At 48.7% G+C, this 20641-nt stretch overlaps 10 protein-coding genes across 10 annotated transcripts; 6 read left to right on the top strand and 4 right to left on the bottom strand.

Annotated features, from left to right (window-relative positions):
• The first annotated feature begins 552 nt into the window (after positions 1–552).
• On the top strand, positions 553–1813 carry GGS22DRAFT_161183 (uncharacterized protein). The gene has a single exon (XM_047961048.1). The coding sequence runs from the start codon at positions 1015–1017 to the stop codon at positions 1672–1674; it is 660 nt and encodes a 219-aa protein (XP_047819377.1). The 5' UTR covers positions 553–1014; the 3' UTR covers positions 1675–1813.
• Positions 1814–1955: 142 nt separating this feature from the next.
• On the bottom strand, positions 1956–3285 carry GGS22DRAFT_187827 (Di-copper centre-containing protein; the record flags this gene model as incomplete). Its single annotated transcript, XM_047964647.1, has 7 exons — positions 1956–2146; positions 2195–2285; positions 2340–2602; positions 2671–2754; positions 2810–2884; positions 3001–3076; positions 3196–3285. The coding sequence occupies 7 exons, from the start codon at positions 3283–3285 to the stop codon at positions 1956–1958; spliced, it is 870 nt and encodes a 289-aa protein (XP_047819376.1).
• Positions 3286–4799: 1514 nt separating this feature from the next.
• On the top strand, positions 4800–6218 carry GGS22DRAFT_187826 (uncharacterized protein; the record flags this gene model as incomplete). Its single annotated transcript, XM_047964646.1, has 7 exons — positions 4800–4961; positions 5019–5055; positions 5113–5180; positions 5245–5335; positions 5387–5483; positions 5548–5811; positions 5918–6218. 7 exons carry the CDS (start codon positions 4800–4802, stop codon positions 6216–6218), a joined length of 1020 nt encoding a protein of 339 aa, XP_047819375.1.
• Positions 6219–7177: 959 nt separating this feature from the next.
• On the top strand, positions 7178–8961 carry GGS22DRAFT_130353 (uncharacterized protein). Its single transcript, XM_047958454.1, has one exon. The coding sequence runs from the start codon at positions 7510–7512 to the stop codon at positions 8938–8940; it is 1431 nt and encodes a 476-aa protein (XP_047819374.1). The 5' UTR covers positions 7178–7509; the 3' UTR covers positions 8941–8961.
• Positions 8962–9451: 490 nt separating this feature from the next.
• On the bottom strand, positions 9452–10426 carry GGS22DRAFT_187824 (cell division control 14, SIN component; the record flags this gene model as incomplete). The annotated part of the gene is made up of 2 exons (XM_047964645.1): positions 9452–9934; positions 10004–10426. The coding sequence occupies 2 exons, from the start codon at positions 10424–10426 to the stop codon at positions 9452–9454; spliced, it is 906 nt and encodes a 301-aa protein (XP_047819373.1).
• A 963-nt stretch (positions 10427–11389) lies between these two features.
• GGS22DRAFT_161174 (isoprenoid synthase domain-containing protein) lies at positions 11390–13490 on the top strand. Its single transcript, XM_047961047.1, has one exon. The coding sequence runs from the start codon at positions 11994–11996 to the stop codon at positions 13140–13142; it is 1149 nt and encodes a 382-aa protein (XP_047819372.1). The 5' UTR covers positions 11390–11993; the 3' UTR covers positions 13143–13490.
• A 400-nt stretch (positions 13491–13890) lies between these two features.
• On the top strand, positions 13891–14499 carry GGS22DRAFT_187822 (uncharacterized protein; the record flags this gene model as incomplete). The annotated part of the gene is made up of 1 exon (XM_047964644.1): positions 13891–14499. One exon carries the CDS (start codon positions 13891–13893, stop codon positions 14497–14499), a length of 609 nt encoding a protein of 202 aa, XP_047819371.1.
• GGS22DRAFT_161173 (Pex24p-domain-containing protein) lies at positions 14436–16772 on the bottom strand. The gene has a single exon (XM_047961046.1). The coding sequence runs from the start codon at positions 16487–16489 to the stop codon at positions 15011–15013; it is 1479 nt and encodes a 492-aa protein (XP_047819370.1). The 5' UTR covers positions 16490–16772; the 3' UTR covers positions 14436–15010.
• Positions 16773–16894: 122 nt separating this feature from the next.
• Positions 16895–18289, top strand: GGS22DRAFT_161172 (putative 3). The gene is made up of 2 exons (XM_047961045.1): positions 16895–17225; positions 17296–18289. Exons 1-2 carry the CDS (start codon positions 17023–17025, stop codon positions 18146–18148), a joined length of 1056 nt encoding a protein of 351 aa, XP_047819369.1. The 5' UTR covers positions 16895–17022; the 3' UTR covers positions 18149–18289.
• GGS22DRAFT_161170 (aldehyde dehydrogenase) lies at positions 18273–20597 on the bottom strand. Its single transcript, XM_047961044.1, has 2 exons — positions 19143–20597; positions 18273–19089 (listed from the first exon to the last, which is right to left on the bottom strand). The coding sequence occupies exons 1-2, from the start codon at positions 20320–20322 to the stop codon at positions 18665–18667; spliced, it is 1605 nt and encodes a 534-aa protein (XP_047819368.1). The 5' UTR covers positions 20323–20597; the 3' UTR covers positions 18273–18664.
• Between the last annotated feature and the right edge of the window lie 44 nt (positions 20598–20641).

The raw sequence follows: 20641 nt of genomic DNA, 5'->3' as shown, positions 1-20641 counted from the left end.
TCGACTTGCAATTGAAGCTCAGCCGGGCGACGGATAACGGAGTCCTAAAGCATTAAGCTGAGCCCTTATGCAGGACATATCACTAGCCCCGGCGGGTAAGAGAAAGACAGTCGTACAGAATCTACCATGAGGCCGTGAAAGTCCGAAAGTAGGTAACACTCCACTTCGGTCTTTTGATAAATGGCTTTTCCAGCCCTATTGCGGGAGGGCGGGAGGAAAAGTGGGAAAGATGGAAAAGGTGGAAATGTTGACAGTGGATCGATCAAGGGCTCAAAGTGCAAAAGGCAAAAGTGAAAGTGTAAAAAAGCTGGACCGGGAAAATCCCGAATGACGCTAATGCTCTAAATATGCTAGTTTATGCTAGTTTATGCGAGTTTAACCTAGTAAGGATGCATATGCAATAATCGACAAGGGCTATCTTGGCTTCTAAGTGGTTGAGAGAGCCAATTCTGATCACATGACTAACCCTAGCACGGCGCGTGGATGCAAAGAGACTAAAATGCAACAAAATGCAACAAAATGCACCGAAATGCAACAAAATGCACCGAAATGCAACTCGACGATCACACTACGCAGACTACGTTGCCTGCCAGGAACATGGAAGGTAAGCATACAGGCATGCAGACTCTTCTTCGAACCGGGGTTGGATATGTTGAATGATATGGAGAAGGCTTCCTTAGCTGCTTAGATCAACCGACTCTCCACCAAGATCGATAATTCACTGGGACCTGGCAACCTGGGACTCTCTATTCTGTATGCCTCCGCCCACCTTACTAAACAGGCAATGGATCTCACTTAGTGCCTGTGCGGGTCACCTTGCAGTTCTAGCGTTATTCTGGCGCTTATTAGTCTCTTGGACCCTTTTCTAATTGTCATGGCGGAATTTCTCTCCCATCTACAACAAGGTGCCTCGTGGAGATAGTGGGTAGAATATGTACGTAGGGTGTCAACAAGCGCGTATCGACATGGGCTAACACGCCGAAGCGCAATAGCCGAGCCTCCCGGCGGAAGATCATGGCTCAAAACAAGGACTCCGTAGACGAGAACCTCGTCAACTCGGTTACGGAATACGTCAAGTCCTACATGTCGAACTACGATGGATCTCATGACTTCAACCACATCGAGCGCGTCGTTGGACTTGCCAAATACATCCATGCTCAATCGCCGGCGGCCCCTCCGCGGGATCACCAAGTCGTCATCCTCAGCGCACTCTTGCATGATGTGGGAGACAAGAAATATCTGAAGTCAGGGGAAGATGCTTCAACCCTGGTGTATGAGCTTCTTCTGTCTCTTGGTGCTGCAGAGAAACTTGCGAAACGAGTCCAAACGATCTGCCTGGGCGTCAGCTACTCAAGCGAAATCAAGGATCCAGCTCGAGTTCAAGAACTTATCAAGACTTATCCCGAATTGGCTGTTGTTCAAGATGCTGATCGGCTTGATGCTATTGGGAGTATCGGTATTGGCAGGGTCTTCACTTTCACCGGTGCCAGGACACAACGGTCCATGGCAGACTCGATTCAACATTTCCACGACAAGCTACTCAGACTTGAGAGCATGATGAAGACTGATGTTGGACGAAGACTTGCTAAACAAAGGAGCGAGAGAATGCAAGAGTTCCTCAAGTGGTGGGACGAGGAAACAGCCTTCAGTAGTGGATCGCCGATAACAACTTGAAAACACTTGAGCATATTGACAATCTTCCTTTATGCGTTATGCCCCCGTCAAAATATTATACCCATGTACCTACCTAGTAGTTTCTATGTCTTGCGTTACCACCAGCTTACAGATAATAGTATTGCATCATTAACTCCAATCCGAAGTCTCTGTTCATTCACTATTACCTAGGTAAATATAAATGGATGCGATCTTCAAATTCCCTATTCGCCTCTTCTCACGCTGCCCTCCCCTATGCACTAATTATGGGTATTATATCCAAACAGCAGAAACAAGATAATTTATGAGTATTTATAACACAAACTAGCTTGTACATCCATAACTTCTTGGATGTTCAGCATTCCGCCGATAGAGCCGAAGTTCATTACAAAGTCTAATGTAATGTTCTTATAAGGTTTCTCGCCGAAATAATCATACGGATACGCCCATTGCGTATCAGGCCCTCCTATATCCCCTTTTCTCTTCGGCCAATCTACTCTTGGTGTCAGCAACTTGGGATTTAGTCTCGGACGGTACATACCGTTTCGCTGCCAGACGTCCCAGAGACGATCTATAGCACTGTGGTGAAGCCAAAAGATTGGGTCCACCGTCGATGACCACGTATTTGCCATCTAAGAATGATATCGTCAGCCTTTTATATGGTAGCCTGGTCAAAACTTTCTTACATCACCAAGCACACCGCCAATTCCTAAGTGACCACCACCATGGACTGATGCTGCAGCAATTCCAAGGTCTAGACCTTCGGTTCTATGCTCGAGATCGACATAAGTGTCTGCTGCCATGACGAAAGCGATAGTATCTGTGTGCAATGCTCTTGCCATGAGCCAAATGCTAAAGTCTCGTCGAACACAACGCGGGTTATAGTCTGTGTGGTTACCGGGCCCCATGGAAGCGTTAAGACCAGCGAACGGTCCATCCGGAATACAACCTTGAATTGGCCATTGTTAGATCAATAATTACCAAGACACGAAGCCTCTCTAATGCGAAGAAACTCACCGCCTCCCGACCTTCCAGGTATGTCGAATGCAGTCTTCCATTCATCTGGGAAGCCGCTGAGATCCTCGACATAATCGCCGTTACCTTCTACTCGATCAGCCTCATTTTCTTGGAATACAAAAAGGGAACTATGTCATACCTCCGAATCCGTATTCATTGTCGAAGACTGGCGAGTTTAAGAGGGCAGCCTCGGTTACAGAATCTTGTGCCCAGTCTGTTTTTAAGTCCGTCAGCTCTACCTTCGACGATTTAGAATTATGGCGCAAACCCCAGTACCTTTACTACCTAGTTAACAAATCCTCGTTCAACCCAGGCCTAATGAAGGAATACCTACGGTATTGTGCCCTGATATGAGCATTCGTGCCGAAGGGCTTGTTCGAATAGCCATAGAAAATATCGATGCCATCTACTTATGTTAACAACGCTCGAGGATAAGGCGGTACTCTCTTACGGTAAAAAATGCCCCTTCGGAGCTGTTAATGATAGAACTTAGGTATATACGCGGTGATAAGGAGCGAAACTCACAACCCAATGGACGTAATCCGCCTGGCTAATGTGCAATGCCACAAAATCGTCGTAGCGCGACCTGACTCCCGAGAATGTGTCAGACGTCATCCCTGGGTTGGATTGGAGGCATTTTACTGCCGATATGAAGTCGAGCCGTTCCGCGTTAGTCAGATCTCTCCTTTTTAGGTCACGATCTCGTTAGCTAGTAGACTCCATCTATCACGTTTGCCACGTTCAACAAGGGTAACATTTTACTGAACACACCACTCTCTCCTCACAACAAGCGTCTCGCACACTTCTCCAGAGACAATATTCGTAATCGCAAGGACGATACTCATAAATGAAGTAGAGATCTGCATGCTGATGCGATCTGCAGGTACATACGTTTGAGATTGGTGGCCAACCGGTACCCTGGAAATTAGAAATCAGCCACATTATATAAATCCTCACGCCTTGACGACATCACATTGGTAATTTCCCAGGGGCACTATTCTGTATTGATCTAAGAGGGACACTATGTTGAACTTTAACATCAGATCTGATGCAAGGGATCGACCCGAGCGAGGAGTATTAAATTTGCCGTTGAAAGGGCTAGCAGGTAAAAAATAAGCAAAGAGTATACGTATCCAAGTCTAGGCACCATCTGATCTTAACTTTACTAACGGCCACTAGACATGGTATTACGTTGGAAAGAATCTAGGCGTAAGACATCTCCCTCGAGAAATAGCTCTTTGCTCGTCATCGATTATCTAGTATGTGGAAAGAATGGTTCGTAGGTCTATGGTTGGAGAAATGAACCCGATGGACTGGGTTTCTTGGCGACTAGTTCAAATGATGTGCACCTACGGACGCCATACATGTACGTGTGTCTTCTATCCTTAGAGATTCCCGCATACCGGTATGGCTAGAAGTCCGATACCGTAGTATGGACCAATGTTTAGCAGCCTATGGAGAATGTCGTCAAAGTATAGTAGTGTTGGAACTGCTGCGAAGGCCGAGGCTTCGGGATGTTGGGACTGCTTTAAAGACCGAGGTTTCGGAATCTCGAAACCCGAAAGACAAAAGCGCCACACGTTTATCATTATAGCGATAGCATCCCCTTCGGGGCAATGGCTAACCTTATTGAGCTAAACGGGCTTTAAGAAAAGGAAATACATTCTTCTGGAAGGTGAGATTGTTGCCCTGTCCACGAGGATGGCACGTCGTTTTGAGACTCAACGTGCATTCTACACGCATACTGCTCTGTTACATACAATCGATTCTTTTTTGCAGATCAGGGTCCAGCACGCTGGATTCATTCTATGAAAGCAACTAACACTGCAACGGGGAAAACATCCGTACTTTAAGTATCACTAGCATAATAGCTAGCGGAGGAATGTAGCGTATAGAAGCAAAAGCAAGCCTCCCGCGGGTGTTCACCCGGTTGATTCCTATTCGAGATCGCATCACGATGGAGGCGAATTCAAATATAAGTCTTTCCCACGCACGTTTGCGGGATCGAACGGAGTTCGTCCTCGGTAGCGTGATATCATGCCGTTTCACATGAACCGATGTCGACAGTGAACTTTTCGCCCGTCACTTCCAGGTGACTTAGTTGAGCACACTACTTCGAGGCGCTCAAAATGGATTTCAGCAACACCCCAGGTTATCATGGCGCTAGAGAGATCGGGCTCAATGGTTGGCTCATTGGGTTCTCAACGTTGTTCTACGGCCTTCGCCTCTTTGTTCGAATATCTATGACAAAATCTCCCGGACTCGACGATGGAATTGCCGGTATGGCCTATGTAAGCTCTGCCTCCTTTAGACCACCTCAGGAATTATTCATGTACTGACTGATATAGGTGCTCCTATTGTTTCAATCTATGACAGACATCCACTGTTAGCTCCCTAGTAACAACGAAAGGTTAAAGAATAGCGATACTAATCATCCCATAGCGGTATCTTTCGGCAGTGGAACGCACCTATCCTATATACCACAGGATATACTAGGTGAATTTTTTAAGGTGTGCTTCACCCATGCATCTCAAGTATGTCTTATCGTGGGCCTGGATGCTGACTTGTTGGTAGGCATTGGCTATCCAGACACTCGTTTATTTTTGGGCTGTGGCCCTGGTAAGATTTGCAATTCTCGCATTTCTGCCCCGACTTGCCCAAGACAGTGAGTAGTTGAGACATAAGGTGCTGCCGCTCGTCTCTAATTGAGATTTAGGGAGCATTACAATAATCTCGTGGACCGTCACGGTCATAATTTTGGCCCAGACCGTCCTTGCTTTCCTATATAGGCTTACGGAATGCGATACACTAGAGTAAGCTCATGGCTGCGACTATTTTCTCTACGGATACAATTTCTTTACTGAACCTTTTTCATAGGGAGACCTTCAAACCTCAAGGCCCCCAGGATAGCCATTGCGTAGGAGCAGTGAATCATAATAAAATGATGGTCGCGCACGGCATCGTTGGCATAATCGTCGATACAATTCTCCTATTCTTACCTATCTGGGTAATATACACCAAGATGATGTGGTCGAAGAAGACTCTCCAGATTATACTTGTACTTAGCGTCGGGGTTTTTGCGGTCGCCACAGGAATAATACGGGTGGTCTTGATAAAGACTAAGGACTTTGTTACAGATGTGTAGGTTATACTTAATTCTTACCTCTTGAATGATGGCGCCATCCATCTCTCTCCTCCCCCCACCCCCACGAATTCGTTTCCCAAAGCTAATACCACATGGTAATAGAACGTACGAGATGCCATTTCTTGGCATATGGACGAATCTCGAGGGTCACGTCGGTTTATGGTGCGGCTGTTTCCCTGCGCTGCAACCCCTTCTACGTATGGTACCGGACCAGTTTCGCGGCACAACAAACGGTAGCGTTCAGCAAAATGAGAAGATAGGGCATAATGCGACTAAAACAATACGCGAAGGAAGCGTAGAGTATCGAAACGAAGTAGACGGTGAAAGCCAACGGGGAATAGTTTCGGTAGAAATGGGGATTGGAGACAGAGACATGCGACATATAGATAGATCTCCTGTGTGAAATTGGACTTGTTGGATTTATTCTCAATATGTAGAGCGGTAGAGGGATTTGGAATTTAAGGGCTCGGAATACTTTCATTAATACGGATAGATATACTTCCATACGGATATTTCCTTTATAGTATCTAATAGTTAGACTGTTTAGTAACTCGATGCTTTGATCTCGATACTCTCGGTTGTGGTAAGACTCTACCTCCCGCTTCTTTCGTTTCGTTCGTTTTATCCTTTTAATTTGGGAGTGTGTGTGCAGAAACAAGGCTTCGATGTTGACCTACAAGTAGGGTAGGACACACTCGGGCCATGTCTCTAAAGGGATTACACAAGCTGCGGTTATCCGTTGGGTGGTGGAGAGAAATATACCTGGTAGATATTGTTATAATGTTACATAATGAGGATGCCCTGACTGGAATATGGCTCTGTAAGACTACTATGTACAGAATAACTGAGCTGAAATGGAAGGCCATAGATACATATAAGTAAACTAGGTTAGCTCGAACTCTTGTTGCTTAAGTTCATCCGTTCAAGGCAAGCCCGACACAGAGTTAAGGAACGGTAGTACCTGCTTAGGCGTAAGGCATGCAACCTTAGCCCTATCTCTCATCATCACTAGGCAACATTGAACTCAGCTAAGCAGGTAGGTACATGTAGGTACACACCTACCTATAAGCACCCATACCTAGGATATTTTGCACTTATCACGGCCCTTACTAGAGATCCTCAACCTACTCCTTTCACAATATTCTCTCAGCCCCCAAGATTCTATATCTTCGTCATTTGCCAAGACCAAGACTTCATTCTCGTGGCTTTCATTATCGTTATCCGGCTAACCTAGTCTCGTCTGATCGATGTAACCATATCATGCAGGCTGTCTTACACATTTACGAAGGCCCGTCCAGCAGCAGCTGTTGGTGCAACCGACCTCCAAATCTCACGCTGACCGAATCCAATTGTCTTCTTCGCCTAAAGTGCGCCAATCTGCAGAGTCCGGGTGGGCAGGTCGCCGATAGGTAGGCTAGCTTCGATATTCTTTACCTGTTTTTCGCCTTCTATGGACTGGCGCCGATTGCTAGAAGTCTGTGGTCGCTGCTGTTCTCTTTCGTCCATCATTCTTTTTACAACAATCGCTTCTCCGAAGTAGTTGCTTCAATCTTTCGTTGCTAGTTTTGTCCTCTTTAAATTGGATTACATATACGCACATATAGAAAAGGTAGATGTACTCATTCTATATGCCAAATCCGATCATTGTCTCGCACAGGTAGTTGTCCGTCTGACTGACGGCTGCCTACCTCACAATGACGCCTCTTTCCACCGCCTTCGCCGCGGCAATGCTGCTCCTCGCATCATTCACCCATACCGTTACGGCGAGCGCTCATGGAAACTTGTCATTGTTCGACGATGCGGCTCTGCATAATCAGCCTAGCGAGGATTACAACCCCGGCATTGGACCGCGTTACTTCGTGGACGGGTTACCACCGGTCCCCGCGCTATGGCCGCCGACCAAGGCGAAACGTCTAACTCCGCAAGGGTGCAATGAGGACTTCCACCCCTGCCTAGAGGTTGGTTCATCGGGGGCAGGGGTATGTTGTAGAAATGATCAGTATTGTTTCTTGGATGACAAATGGGAAGTCAAATGCTGCGGCTTAGGAGTTATGTGCAACTCGACCTGTCCTGAGACCTTGCTATACTGTAATTCAACACTTACCACTTCTACTACAATCAATTCGCTGGGTACAACAACAATTGCCCAGGAGACGAGCCTGATATCGGGATGCTGCGATCGAGCTTGTAGTAGCTCCTCATTCCTGTGTCAGGGGTGGTTTGGTGGACAATGCTGCCCATACGGAGCGAACTGCATTTCTGGGGGAGCATGCTCATATCCACCTACGTCGACTGTGGTAACGCGCGTGACTCCCGCGCCGTCGGGCTGCACCACATCGCAAATAGCTTGCGAGACGGGTGGCGGGTGCTGTAATATCGGTAGCACCTGCACTTCTTCGGTATTACCCACGACCACCCTACAACAGTGTGGAGTAAATCTAACAGTCGTCGATACTGGTGGACTTTCCGAAGGTGCCAGAGTAGGAATTGGGGTTGGCGTTGCCGTGGGTGCTGCCGTCATCATCGGCGCTGTGACGTGGTTCTGGATCAATCGCCGGCGGAAAGCGAAGTCGGCGCTCGGAGGCGACACGTTGTCGGGGTCCGACAACCAACGGATGGAAAACCTCAGGGAGCCATTTATACCCTATACCGGCACGAATTCGGACATTACGAGCCCATCGAGTGGGATGGGGATGCGGCCTCGGCTACATGAGACAGGATTGACGTACGAATACTACGGCCCCAATGCAGTGCGCGGACCATATACCGACAGCAGCATGTTTGTGGCCACGGAGCCTCGGTCAAGCCCCGGCTTTTCCGATCGCGCAGCCACGGCTGCGAGTGGCCCCGAGCACCCGGAGGATATCGTACAGCCAGTCGAGATCGATACCCGAGCACGCAGGGAACCAGAGCAAAGGGGGGTTATTGTTGAGAAGGATGCTACCTCCAATGATAAATCAGTCAAGGGAGACCAAGGGCCATTTGAATTGGTTGGAAGTCCAGGCCCTTCGCCGCCGCCGATGAATGAGAAGGAAGCAGAACAGCAGAGGAGTCGGGCGTTTTCACCTTTGCCCCCACCTCCACCGGAAGCTAATGGGCAGGAAGGAAAAGAAGCGAAGAAATAGATATCGACATGTACCTTGTAATGATGAGCATGATAGGAATTTTCAGGAATGATAGGATGGAGTTCTTGGTATTACCCTAATCCTAACTGTAATGAAGTACATAAAGAACTCGAGACGAATGAAATGAATGCGGTCGGAAACCGTCCGACCTAAACAAACGCCTCGCCTTGCCTCGCATCCCTCATTTTCCCTCGACTCCCAACGCCTCTCGTAAACATTATGCATTTTCCACTGACATTAACATGGGTGGCCGTTCACCCCTACGCCCTAGCTCTCGCAACCAATTCCAACGTTTCTTCCGGATAAAAAAGAAGGGGGGATTGGGGACCAGAGATCATCTCCAAACTTCAGAGCAGACTAATAAACTAGACCATAACGCCTACCAAGCAAGGCATCTTGCAACATAACGGGAAAGTTTTTGGCCAAGCTGAAGTATATATATAAGAAGGACGAAAGAAAGAAAGAAAAGAGAGTAAAGTGGGACTAGAACTTATGAGCTTCGGTAGCCTGTCTAGCCTACCACGCCCCCGAAAGGTGTGTTTTGCTTCAGATCCTCGACGAGTTCGGCGACGCTGCTTAGATGGCGGCCGAGCAGGGCCTGCTTCTCTTCCTGGGTACGGGTCTCGCCGTCGCCGGCGGAGCGCGGACGTCCATTGCCGTCACTTCCGGCCCTGCCGTGGCCACCACCGACGAATGCCTTGGCTAGCTTACTAGGGCTGCGCTGGAGTAGGCCGGGGAGCTGGGGGTTGGGCTGCGCGGCGGGGATCGAGGGTGTTTCGGGCATTAGGTAGAAGTATAGGAACTCGATTAGCTTTAGCTTGACGTCGCGCGCTGTGCATCGGTTGCGGAAGAGCGAGGTTATGGTCAAAAGGCCGTCGAGGGCTTCGAAGGTTCGGGTGTTGCGCGGCGTGTCGATGAGTGCGGTGACCAGGGTTACGACGGTCGAGGATTGGATCGCGGGGCAAAAGTCGGGTTCGAGGAGGTCAAGGAGTAACTGGGGTGAGTGGGGTGGGTCAGTATGCTGGTATGAATCAGGATAGATTGCGGCGGGATGAAGACTTACATTCATGTACACCTCGCGCGAGAACAAGGCCTTGCTGGGCGGGTGCAGCAGCATGACGCCCTGGACCAACTCCAACGCGCTCATGATCAGCAGGTCGTTGGATCCGTCCGCGCCTCTAGCGAGCAGGCGGTCCAGCGTCTGGACCAAGCGCAACGCGACATTCCACTCGAACCCCTCCTGCAGCTTGAAGAACTCGCAGAAGGCAGGGTCTTCTGAGATCTGCTCGAGGTTCTTGGATGAGGCTGTTTCCTCCTCCGCGGTGTCTCGGGTGGAGATTATCGAGGCCCGCCGGTCTCGGCTGCTCTGCGCCCGTGACAGACAGATGTTGGCGAGAAGACCTTCGACTTGGCGGAGACCCTTGCGGATCTTGGGACCGTCGTAGGAAGATAGGTTGTCGAAGGCGAGAGAGAGTAGTTGTTCCATCTTGAACCTTGTTGAATAGGTAGATGGTTGGTTTTGGGATTGAATTGGTGACGTTGCTTAGTTTCGTTGTTAAATCTGTGGGGTTTTCGTTTTTATACTGTACACAAGATCGCGGAAACGGTATGCGATGCGACGGATATGCGGCAATGCGGTAATGGTGGGATCAAGAGAGTAAATAATGGGAAATCAAAAAGGCCAAAAGTTGCTTGAGAGCGACGGCGGCACGAACTGTTAATACAAATGGACGAAGAGAAGAATTTGCGATGTATGAAAATAGAATAATCTCCTGATCTCAGAAGAAATCAAGAAGGGAAAACCCAATAGAGGATTTCTACGACGACCAGCTCGTTTTTGGTTCGGTGATTCTGAATGCGATAGGACGTTTGTTGCAAGGGTCATGATGTTTAAGTGGAGTTCCTCGTTAACATGGCAACCGTAGGAAGGTGCTGATCCAGTACCGACCTTAGGGGTGTCTTCCAAGGTTTAGCGGTGCCTTACAGCATGGGATGTTCCTTTTACCGAACCGCTGTTAGCTTTGGGGCTAGCTGGTAGCAACCTGCACCTGCATATAATATCCCTAGCACACCCTATAAAAGCCAATATTCACCATCTTATAACAACAAATAATATGGGCGATATGAGCAAAAATTCGATTAGTCGAATCCAGATCAAATCACACCTGCATATTTTGGAACACAAAAGAGAAAATTACCGATCGATAAAATATCTGGTATAATATGCAGTAGATACAAACATGTTCTGCATATGATCTAGCTTGGTACAAAGTAAATACCTTCAGGACTCATAAAGGGACGAGCCCAATGGCCAGGAATGCGGGGTAGCTATTGCAGATAGGGAATAAGCTTGTGTACCCTCTCTGTAGCTCCCTGTATTCTCTCAGCAACGACGCTCACGAGTTCTGTGTTGCCCTTGCTGCTTGCTTCCAAACAGTGAAGTCCGCAGGCATGTGAAAGTATCAAATGACCATCGTTCTTTTCATTTTGTTTTCACTCGACAGCGCGGCTTACCTCCAATTTAAATAACTAGAAAGATTCAAACCTCGAAACTTCTCGTCTTTCTTATTGAATTATCAATTTTACAATCTTAGAAACAGTTCCCAGCGACTGAAATTGCTTTCTTGTGAGCTCGGCTAGCCACGCAATCACCACATTCCTATTTCACTGCGCCTCAGCTTTGCCGTCGACGATCACGTATGTCTAGGTAACTACATACATATATCATACAGCTAAAACATTTCGCATATTACCTGCATTTATATGACGGATCTATTATAGAGGTCAGCCAATGCGAGCCACTCACACACAAACGGCATTTCAAACAGCTTCCCTACCGCCTTGACCTTGACATTGACCTTCCGCTGTTTCCCACTTCACATTTCCCCACTACTTACGTCCGATACTACCTAGATAGACAATCTAGATACAGTTTACGCCAGCAAGGACTAGGTAACCATAAATCCCGAACGGTCTCCTGCAGACCGCTCTTCATTTGGAATCTTCCTAGACTATAAGGACTGTTTTCCGTCGGAAGGACCGTTGTGGCAACCATGGTTCCAGGCAACACCAACAATATATCTCTCCAGTCGCCCAACGCGATCCCTCCTAGAACCTCTTCAACCGGTTCCACCACTCCCTTACCTCCCGCTAGATCTGTCCTACGACCTGTTCCGGAGTCAGATTGGCTCAGTCAACATAATCGGCATCGAAGTTCTTCTACTACTACTGCTATAACAGGCATGCATGCAACAGGGCCTCAAGACCCGGCACGCTATGAGAGCGAAGATTTAAACTACACTTCAAGAAAGACATGGACCGAGCAAAAAGAAAAGGTTCTTGTGGGTCCATTTGATTATCTATTCGCTCACCCGGGGAAAGACTTCCGTACTCTCATGGTCAACTCTTTCAATGCATGGCTGGCAGTACCTCAAGAAAGCTTAGATGTAATTACAAAGGTTGTCGGTATGCTGCATACAGCATCCTTGCTCATTGATGATGTTGAGGACAATTCGTTGCTGCGGAGGGGTCTGCCGGTTGCACACAGTATTTTCGGTACGGCGCAAACCATAAATTCGGCCAATTACATATACTTCTGCGCCCTGCAGGAGCTGCAGAAACTCAAGAATCCAAAGGCCATCAGTGTCTACACTGAGGAACTTCTAAACCTTCACCGCGGTCAGGGTATGGACCTTTTCTGGCGAGACACTTTGACATGTCCTACTGAAGAAGAGTACCTTGAGATGGTTGGCAACAAGACTGGGGGGCTATTTCGTTTGGCTATCAAGCTCATGCAAGCTGAATCGAGTACTCCAATCGACTGCGTGCCCCTAGTCAATATACTGGGCATACTATTCCAGATCCAGGATGACTACAGGAACCTGTCGAGCCCCGAGTACGGCCAGAATAAAGGGCTTTGTGAGGATTTAACGGAGGGCAAATTCTCGTTCCTCATCATTCATAGCATACGTTCAAACCCGTCAAACCTACAACTCCTCAATATCCTTAAGCAGAAAACAACGGATGATGAGGTCAAGCGCTATGCCGTGAAGTACATGGAAAGCACAGGGAGTTTTGAGTATACCGAGAAGGTGCTCGCGATCCTAATCGAGAGAGCGAGAAAGATGGCGGACGAGCTTGATGCCGGTAGAGGGAAGAGCATCGGGATCCACAAAATATTGGACAAGCTGGTGATATCGTGATGAAGCCATGAGGCGATAAATGGTTGGATTTCTTTGGATTTTTTACTGGGCGGATCTCTGTGAATACTTTATTCAGATGTTATCGGACTAGAGGTTAGGTGTGAGAGCGAGCTGGCGTGAGTTAGGATACCCTCATTTCCTACCTTTTTCGAGACGTGAGAAATTCAAAAATTCATTAATAGTTATTTCCATGCTCACTGGATTGATTTTCCATTGAGGCACCAAGGAACGTTTACGTATACAAGCTTCCTTGCATGCCAAGCCCATGATACTTTGTTTTCTTCATCTTAAGGGGGAAAGTATCTAAGGATTAGTCAGCTACCAACCCCTTTCTCCTTTGACATATCCTAATAATGTAACAATAAGATTGAATAGCTATTCCTTTGACGCCATTTAACAATGGCATTATGTAAGAATAATAACAAGGAAACTATATACTCGGACGCACGTAGTATCTCTTCAAACAATCGAAGACTGTTTCCCCAGAGAGATAAATACTTATGATCCGCCCAACGCCTAAACAGCTAACTGTGGTCTCTGCAGTTTTTAGTCCAAGCCGAATATCAAGGCAAGCCACTCGGGAGAGAAAGTGGCAGTCCATCCCAATTTGATAGGATACGAGTGCTATCGCGTAGAAACACTTTCTGTGTATAGGAACAGTTATCATACGTAAACTAACCTCCAGTTGGTTACAGAACGAAGTAGCTGCTGTAGCACACTCATGACTTATTACGAGTATATAAGCAAGATGGCACTCTCATCAATAGGCCATCTCCTTTCCTTCACCATCACACTCTACTTCATATCAAGACTTCCTAATCTACAACAACTCAAGACTAAATTCATTGCAATTCAGAACTACTGTACAGGAACTAACCTAGCTACAATGGCGTCTTCTAACCAAACTGTGCCAAAGTTGTCGGAGGACCTCTTGCTGATGATTGCTGCGCAGCTCACAGACCCAGGTGACTACTATCGTCTCGCTCGCACGAGCAAGACCATGATGAACAAGATGGACCTACCTCGCATGGTCTTAGTCCTTGAAGCCAAGGCGCTCCGCGATTACATCTTGCCACACCCTAGGGGACTACATAGGAGACTTCAATTACTTACCTATCCACATAGATCCGTCATGGACTGGGCACTTCGCGAGGGGCGACCTATGAACATTCTATGGAACATCATCCAGAACTATCTCGCATACGCCCCCGACGTAATTTATGGAAACGAGGAACTGGGGCTTCGGCCAGCATGGACTTACTGCATTAGATACAACAACTGGGAGGCTTTGCATTTGTTTAAGAAATACGGTCTCACGCCATTAGACGCCGATCCCGCTCAAGTTATGGTATCTTAAACCTTCGCGGAAACTATTTCCGGTGGAGCTGTAATTATACAGCTAGGTACATTGGTGCTAGAGTGAACTCGAAGAGACACAGATTAGACACCTAACTTTCCTTTCCCTTATTTTCCCAGTAGATAAAATTGTAATAAATATGTACCTATTTCCTACACATACTTCTTACCATAGTGATTTGCCATTATGTACATGAATGAGACGTGACCTATAAGATATTTACGTACCTAGAAAGCAACATCAACTTAAGCATCACACTGCCGAGAACCGAGTAACATTCCGTTATATCATGTAACTATATCCATCTCTTCTCATCTTCTCGGCAAGCGTATGAACATGCCCCTGACCAATCTCACGAGTCTATAGAAAGGCAAAGTCAGTAAATAGCATCAAATCAGCCCCTTCTCATCTTACTCATACACCAGTCAATAAAGTCTCATACCACATAAATCACCACATAAACAAAATATTACTCCGCATCCAATTCATTCATCTACCTCACCAAAACTCACTAAGCAGCCTCAGGTATATTCTTCCTCTTCACCAACCTAACCCACCTCCTCCGTCTCCACTCTCCTCTCCTCCCATCCCCATCCTCACCCTCCTCCCAGCTCGGCTTCAGCGGCGTTCTAACCCTATCCTTATCCTTCCCTTTAACCGGAACCGGCTGTTCGACGACGCCCACCTTATTACCAGCCTGCTCGTCGAAGATATCGTAAACCCACCTCTCGCCCTCTGTCTCGACCTCGACGCCCGTGATGATGCGCTCCTCCACCCACTCGCGGCTCCACAGGTCTAGCGCCCACTTCTTCTCGCTCCACTCCCATCCCCGCGGCGGCAGCACGTCCTCGAAGAACCGGGCCCCGGTCGACCTATCGCCCGCGATCCGGGCCGGCGAGAGGGGATCGTACGGCGACGCGCTGAACAGCCAGGGCTCCCACTCGCCGGCGCCGGACAGGCGCTGCAGCTCGAAGATCTCGACCTCGCGGGTCTCCGGCGCGTTGTCGAGGATGACATCCCGCTCGATCCAGTTTTCCACAAAACCCCGGGCTTTCTCCTCCTGCGGGTGTATGTGTTTCTCGTGCGCGGTCTGGAGCTGTCGTTGAATGGCTGGATGGCTCATACATGTGGCCGCCCAGCCCAGAGCTAGGAAGATGAATCGCCAGGGCAGGATGTTCGATGCGATGCTCATGAACAGACAGGCGACGAACAGGGCGACGAAGAGAGCGCTGCTCAGCGCTTCGTCGCTGAAGTTTGTGCGCGGCACCATGAGCCGGATGATGGCGTCGTGGAGCTGGCTGAAGTCCTCCATGCTGTTTTGGAGGTCCCGCATGTTGTGGAAGAAATCCCTACTTAATTCCTTGACGGGCTTGACGGTGATGGCGGGGGCGAGCGGCGGGCCGTGCGGTGAGTAGCCGATGGCTTGCTCGCTGGATAGACTGAACTCGGCGGCGGGGTGGCGGGCCACGAAGTTGGGTATTAGGATGGCGATTATCATGATTGTTAAGGGGAGAAGAGGTAGGAGGTAGGGGTCTAGGCAAACTAAGGTGTATACGGCGAGGAAGGAGAGGGTGTGTGTAGGTTGCTTCCATGATAATACCCGGCCTGCTCGGGCTTGGAACACGAAGACAACGCCTATTCGGGCGTTGAAGCGGCGGAAATTGTTGGACATAGTGGTTAGGTTGAAGTTGGGGCGCACCACGCCTGGACTACCGCCTTTTGGCGTGGGCTCATCTTGGGGGATGTGAGCATCATCGAGAGGCACGACTTGTGATAATAACTTCTCGACCAACTGGTCCTGAATCCTAGCTTTCTCTTTGAAAGCCGAGAAGCGGCCCCGAAGACCGGTACGTACCGACGGAGTCTCGCCATCGGAGTGCTCTGCCGGAGTTGAAGGCGTACGCGGTCTGGCCGGCGCAGAGCCATCGAGGACGATGGATGGGATGGGATCATCGCGATTGACGAATACGTCCGCGTTATAATCGTCCATCTTATCTCTGTGATGCCACTATTTCCCAAATGATAGATGCTAGATGCCAGATGTTCCGTCATTCAAAGTCGCGATGACGTAAGGCAACGACCCAGAGAGCTTTAAAACAGCTTTAACCCTTAGCCGGCTTGGGCTTATGAGTTCAACAATGTTGTGTCATCATCTACTCGAAGATATGGGTTAATCCTCAGTACTAATATTAAATAGTTTTGTGTTCTGAAGAATTATGAGAAAGAAATGTGAAGCAACTGGATGGAATGAATCACATGCCACGCTGCCTAAGAGGCAGGGACATATCGGTGTTCCTGCCAATGCCGACACCTCTGACGTTAGCAGGTAGGATTAGCGTATCGATAGAAGGCATGTGGGACCTAAAGCACCAATAAATAGCGGGTCGTGCACTTGTTCTGGGGTTTGCAGGGGTACATATTACAGGGGTTGGTGGGTGAGCTACAGACAAAATTATTTCTAACGACACAACCAGCGTCAACACCTCTTCAACCTTAAACCCGCCACATACAAACACCAACAAGATGCCGATTACAATATTACAACCGGCAGCCGTCCCGGTTCACGGTCCCAGAGACCCCAGCTACGACTCCGACTCGGATTCAGAAGGAGGGGTAGATTTAGAAGGCGACATCTCCATGCGCCCAACCAAACGAGCTCGAAGGACAGACGACAACTCGATCGTGACCCCGGGCGAAATAATCACAGAAGATCCGCAATGGATGCGGTAAGCCGACCCCATTCTCATGCGAATCCCTCTAGATACAGCAAAAACTAACACAGAACTCCCTCCACAGCGGCCACGGCACATACACAACCGCCGACCCCCCCGCCATAAAATCCTCCGTGGCCGGGACCCTCTCCAAAACCAACAAGCTCCTCTCCGTGCGGCCCCTACGCGCGCGATACACTCCCGAGATCGGCGACCTCGTAGTCGGCCGCATAGTCGAAGTACAAGCGAAACGGTGGCGCGTCGACGTCGGCGCCTCGCTTCTCGCACAGCTGCCCCTCAGCGCCGTGAACCTCCCCGGCGGGATACAACGACGGCGCACCGAGACCGACGAGCTGCAGATCCGGACCTTTTTCTCCGAGGGCGATTTGCTGGTCGCTGAGGTGCAGCAGTTATACGGAGACGGCGGCGCCGTGCTGCATACGCGCAGCTTACGCTTCGGGAAGCTGCGGAATGGGGTGTTTATGGCTGTGAGCGGGACGGGAGGAGGCGGTGGTGTGGTGCGTGCGAAGCGGCAGACGTTTATTTTGGATATAAGTCGTGCGGCTGGGGATACGGATCGGATTGATGTGGTGTTGGGCGTGAATGGGTATATCTGGATAAGCAAGCATGTTGATGGCGAGGGAGCTGCGGCGGAGGGCACGGGACCGGGTATTACGCGGATTGAGGAGAGCGTGGGGTTGAATGTTTACTCGAGCCAGAATGACTCGATATCCGCGCCTACAATGCGGGAGATTGCGCGGGTGAGAGGGGTTGTGAATGCGTTGGTCGAGAATGGCCTACGTGTTGACGAGGAGATGGTGGTTGCTGGCTACCATGAAGCTGTGGAGATGGCGAGGGCGGATGGTGATGGTGAGGAGACGCTGTATCTCGGGGGTGAGAGGGGCAAGAGGCTGGCTGTTACGCTTACAGGCCGGTAAGGACTGTCTGCGGCAAAGAGGCCATGGAAAGACTTAATGCTCTACAGGAATAGGTTTAATACAAGATAACCTATGGAAAGGAGACTGATGCATCCTAACCTCTAGCTAGCAGATCCATATCAAATAAAGAGCAAAATACCATATATTTTTATATACCGAAGAGGTTTCATTTCCTATTAACAACCTGAAAAACACCATTCTCATTATCTGGCCTTCTTCGTGCCTCGAAAACAACACAGTTGCCTCCAGAGAATCAATACATTTGGCTCAAGCCTTGTAGTGAAGCCAATACTAACCCCATTAAATGGGATACAGTAAGGATGCGCAAGAACATCTTGTCTCGCGTGGATATTATCATACATATTCAACAACATACCAATTAATCCAATCACACCTAAAAGGTGCAAACCAGAATTAGAGCTTAGCTCGTGGTTCGTCATCTTTTCACTAGTCAGCCAATCCGAATATCAAACAGAATCCAACGACGGGAATGCGTCCTTTCCGCAGCGCCATTCCTTAAAAAAACCGGCTTGAACCTTTATACTGGAAGAAAGCGGCGTAGGCAGAGGCGAGGAGGACGACCCAGCGCAGCAACGCACCTTTGGCAGAGGGGCCACCGAGCCCGAGGATGAGCCACGCCCAGTAGCGTAGTCCGGAGATAGGACGGCCATCGCGGTCGAAGTCGGGCTTGGAGCCAGTCATCCACATATGTCGCTTAAAGTCGGATGGCGAGAAGGGCGCATACCGCACCCGTAGGAGTTTGTCCATCCATCCCGGCACCTCGACTATGGTGCGTCTGTGCGTGAAGCAATCGAAGCCTGCACGCCCGTGGTACGAGCCTGTGCCGGACTCCCCAACGCCACCAAATGGTAGTGTGGCGATGGCGCCGTGGAACCAGGCGTCGTTGATCGTGGCACCGCCGGAGGTTATTTCGTTTAGGACTGCAGGTATTATTAGCGTAAATTCGACTTGTGTAATATTTTCAGCCACTTACTTCTTTCGTTCTCGGCCTTCGATCCGAAGGTAGTAAGTGATAGGGGTGTAGGGTCAACTTCGCGTATGATCTTGATGGCGTCATCTAGAGTATCATAGGGAATAATAGACCACAATGGACCGAAGGATTCATCCTTCATCGCAGGGTCATCAGTAGAATCTACAAGGATAACTGTCGGTGAGATGTAGAGATCGGATTTATCTGCCTCCCCGCCTAGAACAATCTTGCCATTCGTACTGTCGATCATGTTCTTGATTCGGTCGAATTGGCGCTCGTTGACAATGCGCCCATAATCAGGGCTTGCTTTAGCTCCGTCGGGGTAAAACTGCTTGTAGGTTGCGTTGAGGTACTTAATAAAGTCCTCGACTACGTCTTTCTGGACAGCAACATAGTTTTGTGACAAACAGACTTGGCCGGCATTTATAGTCTTACCCCAAAGGAGACGCCTCGCAGCCAATGCAAGGTCGGTAGATTTGGAGATGAACGAAGGGTTTCGACCTCCGAGTTCAAGGACGACTGGAGTAAGAGTCTCGGCTGCCTTCTTCGCAATGATTCGTGCGACAGCGTTGTTTCCAGTGTAGAAAATCTTGTCCCACTTTTCATTGAGGAGGGCGGTAGTCTCAGGTATAGCACCATTCACGACAAAGAAGGATTTTGGATCGAGATAGTTCTCGATCATCTCCTTCATGACAACAGCGGTCGCCGGAGCGCCCTCGGAAGGCTTAATGACGGCAGTACATCCCGCTCCGATAGCACCGATAAGAGGCGCAATATTAAGCATTAGGGGGAAATTGTAAGGCCCAATAATGAGGACTGTACCAAGAGGCTCCTTTCTGATGCGTGGCTTTACGGCGGTAAACGTCCAATCATATTCGATATTCTTGTCGTCCTTTACCCATTCCTTCAACTTCTTGAGAAATGTATTCAATTCTTGAATACAATGGTGGATTTCGGATAAAACTGCATCGTGGTGCGGTTTACCAAGGTCCTTTTTCAAGGCGGCTTGGAGTTTTGGGGTATAATCTGTCAGACCCCAGTAGAGTTTTCGAAGCTGTACAAATCGCCATTCGAGGTCCTTCGTCTTCTGAGATTGGAAGGACTCTCGAGCTGTGGCAGCAATTTTAACAATGCTGTCGATTGGCGTGGCCTCGAAGGCGGCAATCTTGATATCAGACGTCATGATTGTAAATATGGGATTCTGTGTAAGTCAAAGGCACAATTGTCACTATGAAGTGACATGGAGTAAGGAAGAGCTAGGTAAAGGATGAGGAGAAGGTTATGAATTATCTATGAGCTTTTCCCAGAAGCTGCAAGGGCAGATTTAGCTTTGAATTTTTGATTTGTCTCTCATTTATTGGCAGTTGCTACGTATTCGAGAAAGAGCATTTCATGTTTCCCAGGTAGGAGTAGCTATCGGACGTGTTGCCGTGTACATGCGTATTACGTGAACATTAAGGGACAGAATTACAGGGATAATTCATACAAGCCGAGGCTTCCAC

This window comes from Annulohypoxylon maeteangense (assembly GCF_022496945.1).
Source record: "Annulohypoxylon maeteangense strain CBS 123835 unplaced genomic scaffold GGS22scaffold_7, whole genome shotgun sequence".
NCBI classification, from domain to species: Eukaryota; Fungi; Ascomycota; class Sordariomycetes; order Xylariales; family Hypoxylaceae; genus Annulohypoxylon; species Annulohypoxylon maeteangense.
This window is presented reverse-complemented; position numbering and strand designations above follow the sequence as displayed.

Coding starts and splice junctions, on each gene's coding strand:
- GGS22DRAFT_161183 (XM_047961048.1), top strand. CDS start 1,015: ATGGCTCAAAACAAGGACTCCGTAGACGAGAACCTCGTCAACTCGGTT.
- GGS22DRAFT_130353 (XM_047958454.1), top strand. CDS start 7,510: ATGACGCCTCTTTCCACCGCCTTCGCCGCGGCAATGCTGCTCCTCGCA.
- GGS22DRAFT_161174 (XM_047961047.1), top strand. CDS start 11,994: ATGGTTCCAGGCAACACCAACAATATATCTCTCCAGTCGCCCAACGCG.
- GGS22DRAFT_161173 (XM_047961046.1), bottom strand. CDS start 16,489: ATGGACGATTATAACGCGGACGTATTCGTCAATCGCGATGATCCCATC.
- GGS22DRAFT_161172 (XM_047961045.1), top strand. CDS start 17,023: ATGCCGATTACAATATTACAACCGGCAGCCGTCCCGGTTCACGGTCCC. Junction 17,226..17,295: donor GAAGATCCGCAATGGATGCG/GTAAGCCGACCC, acceptor CTCCCTCCACAG/CGGCCACGGCACATACACAA.
- GGS22DRAFT_161170 (XM_047961044.1), bottom strand. CDS start 20,322: ATGACGTCTGATATCAAGATTGCCGCCTTCGAGGCCACGCCAATCGAC. Junction 19,090..19,142: donor GAAGGCCGAGAACGAAAGAA/GTAAGTGGCTGA, acceptor TAATACCTGCAG/TCCTAAACGAAATAACCTCC.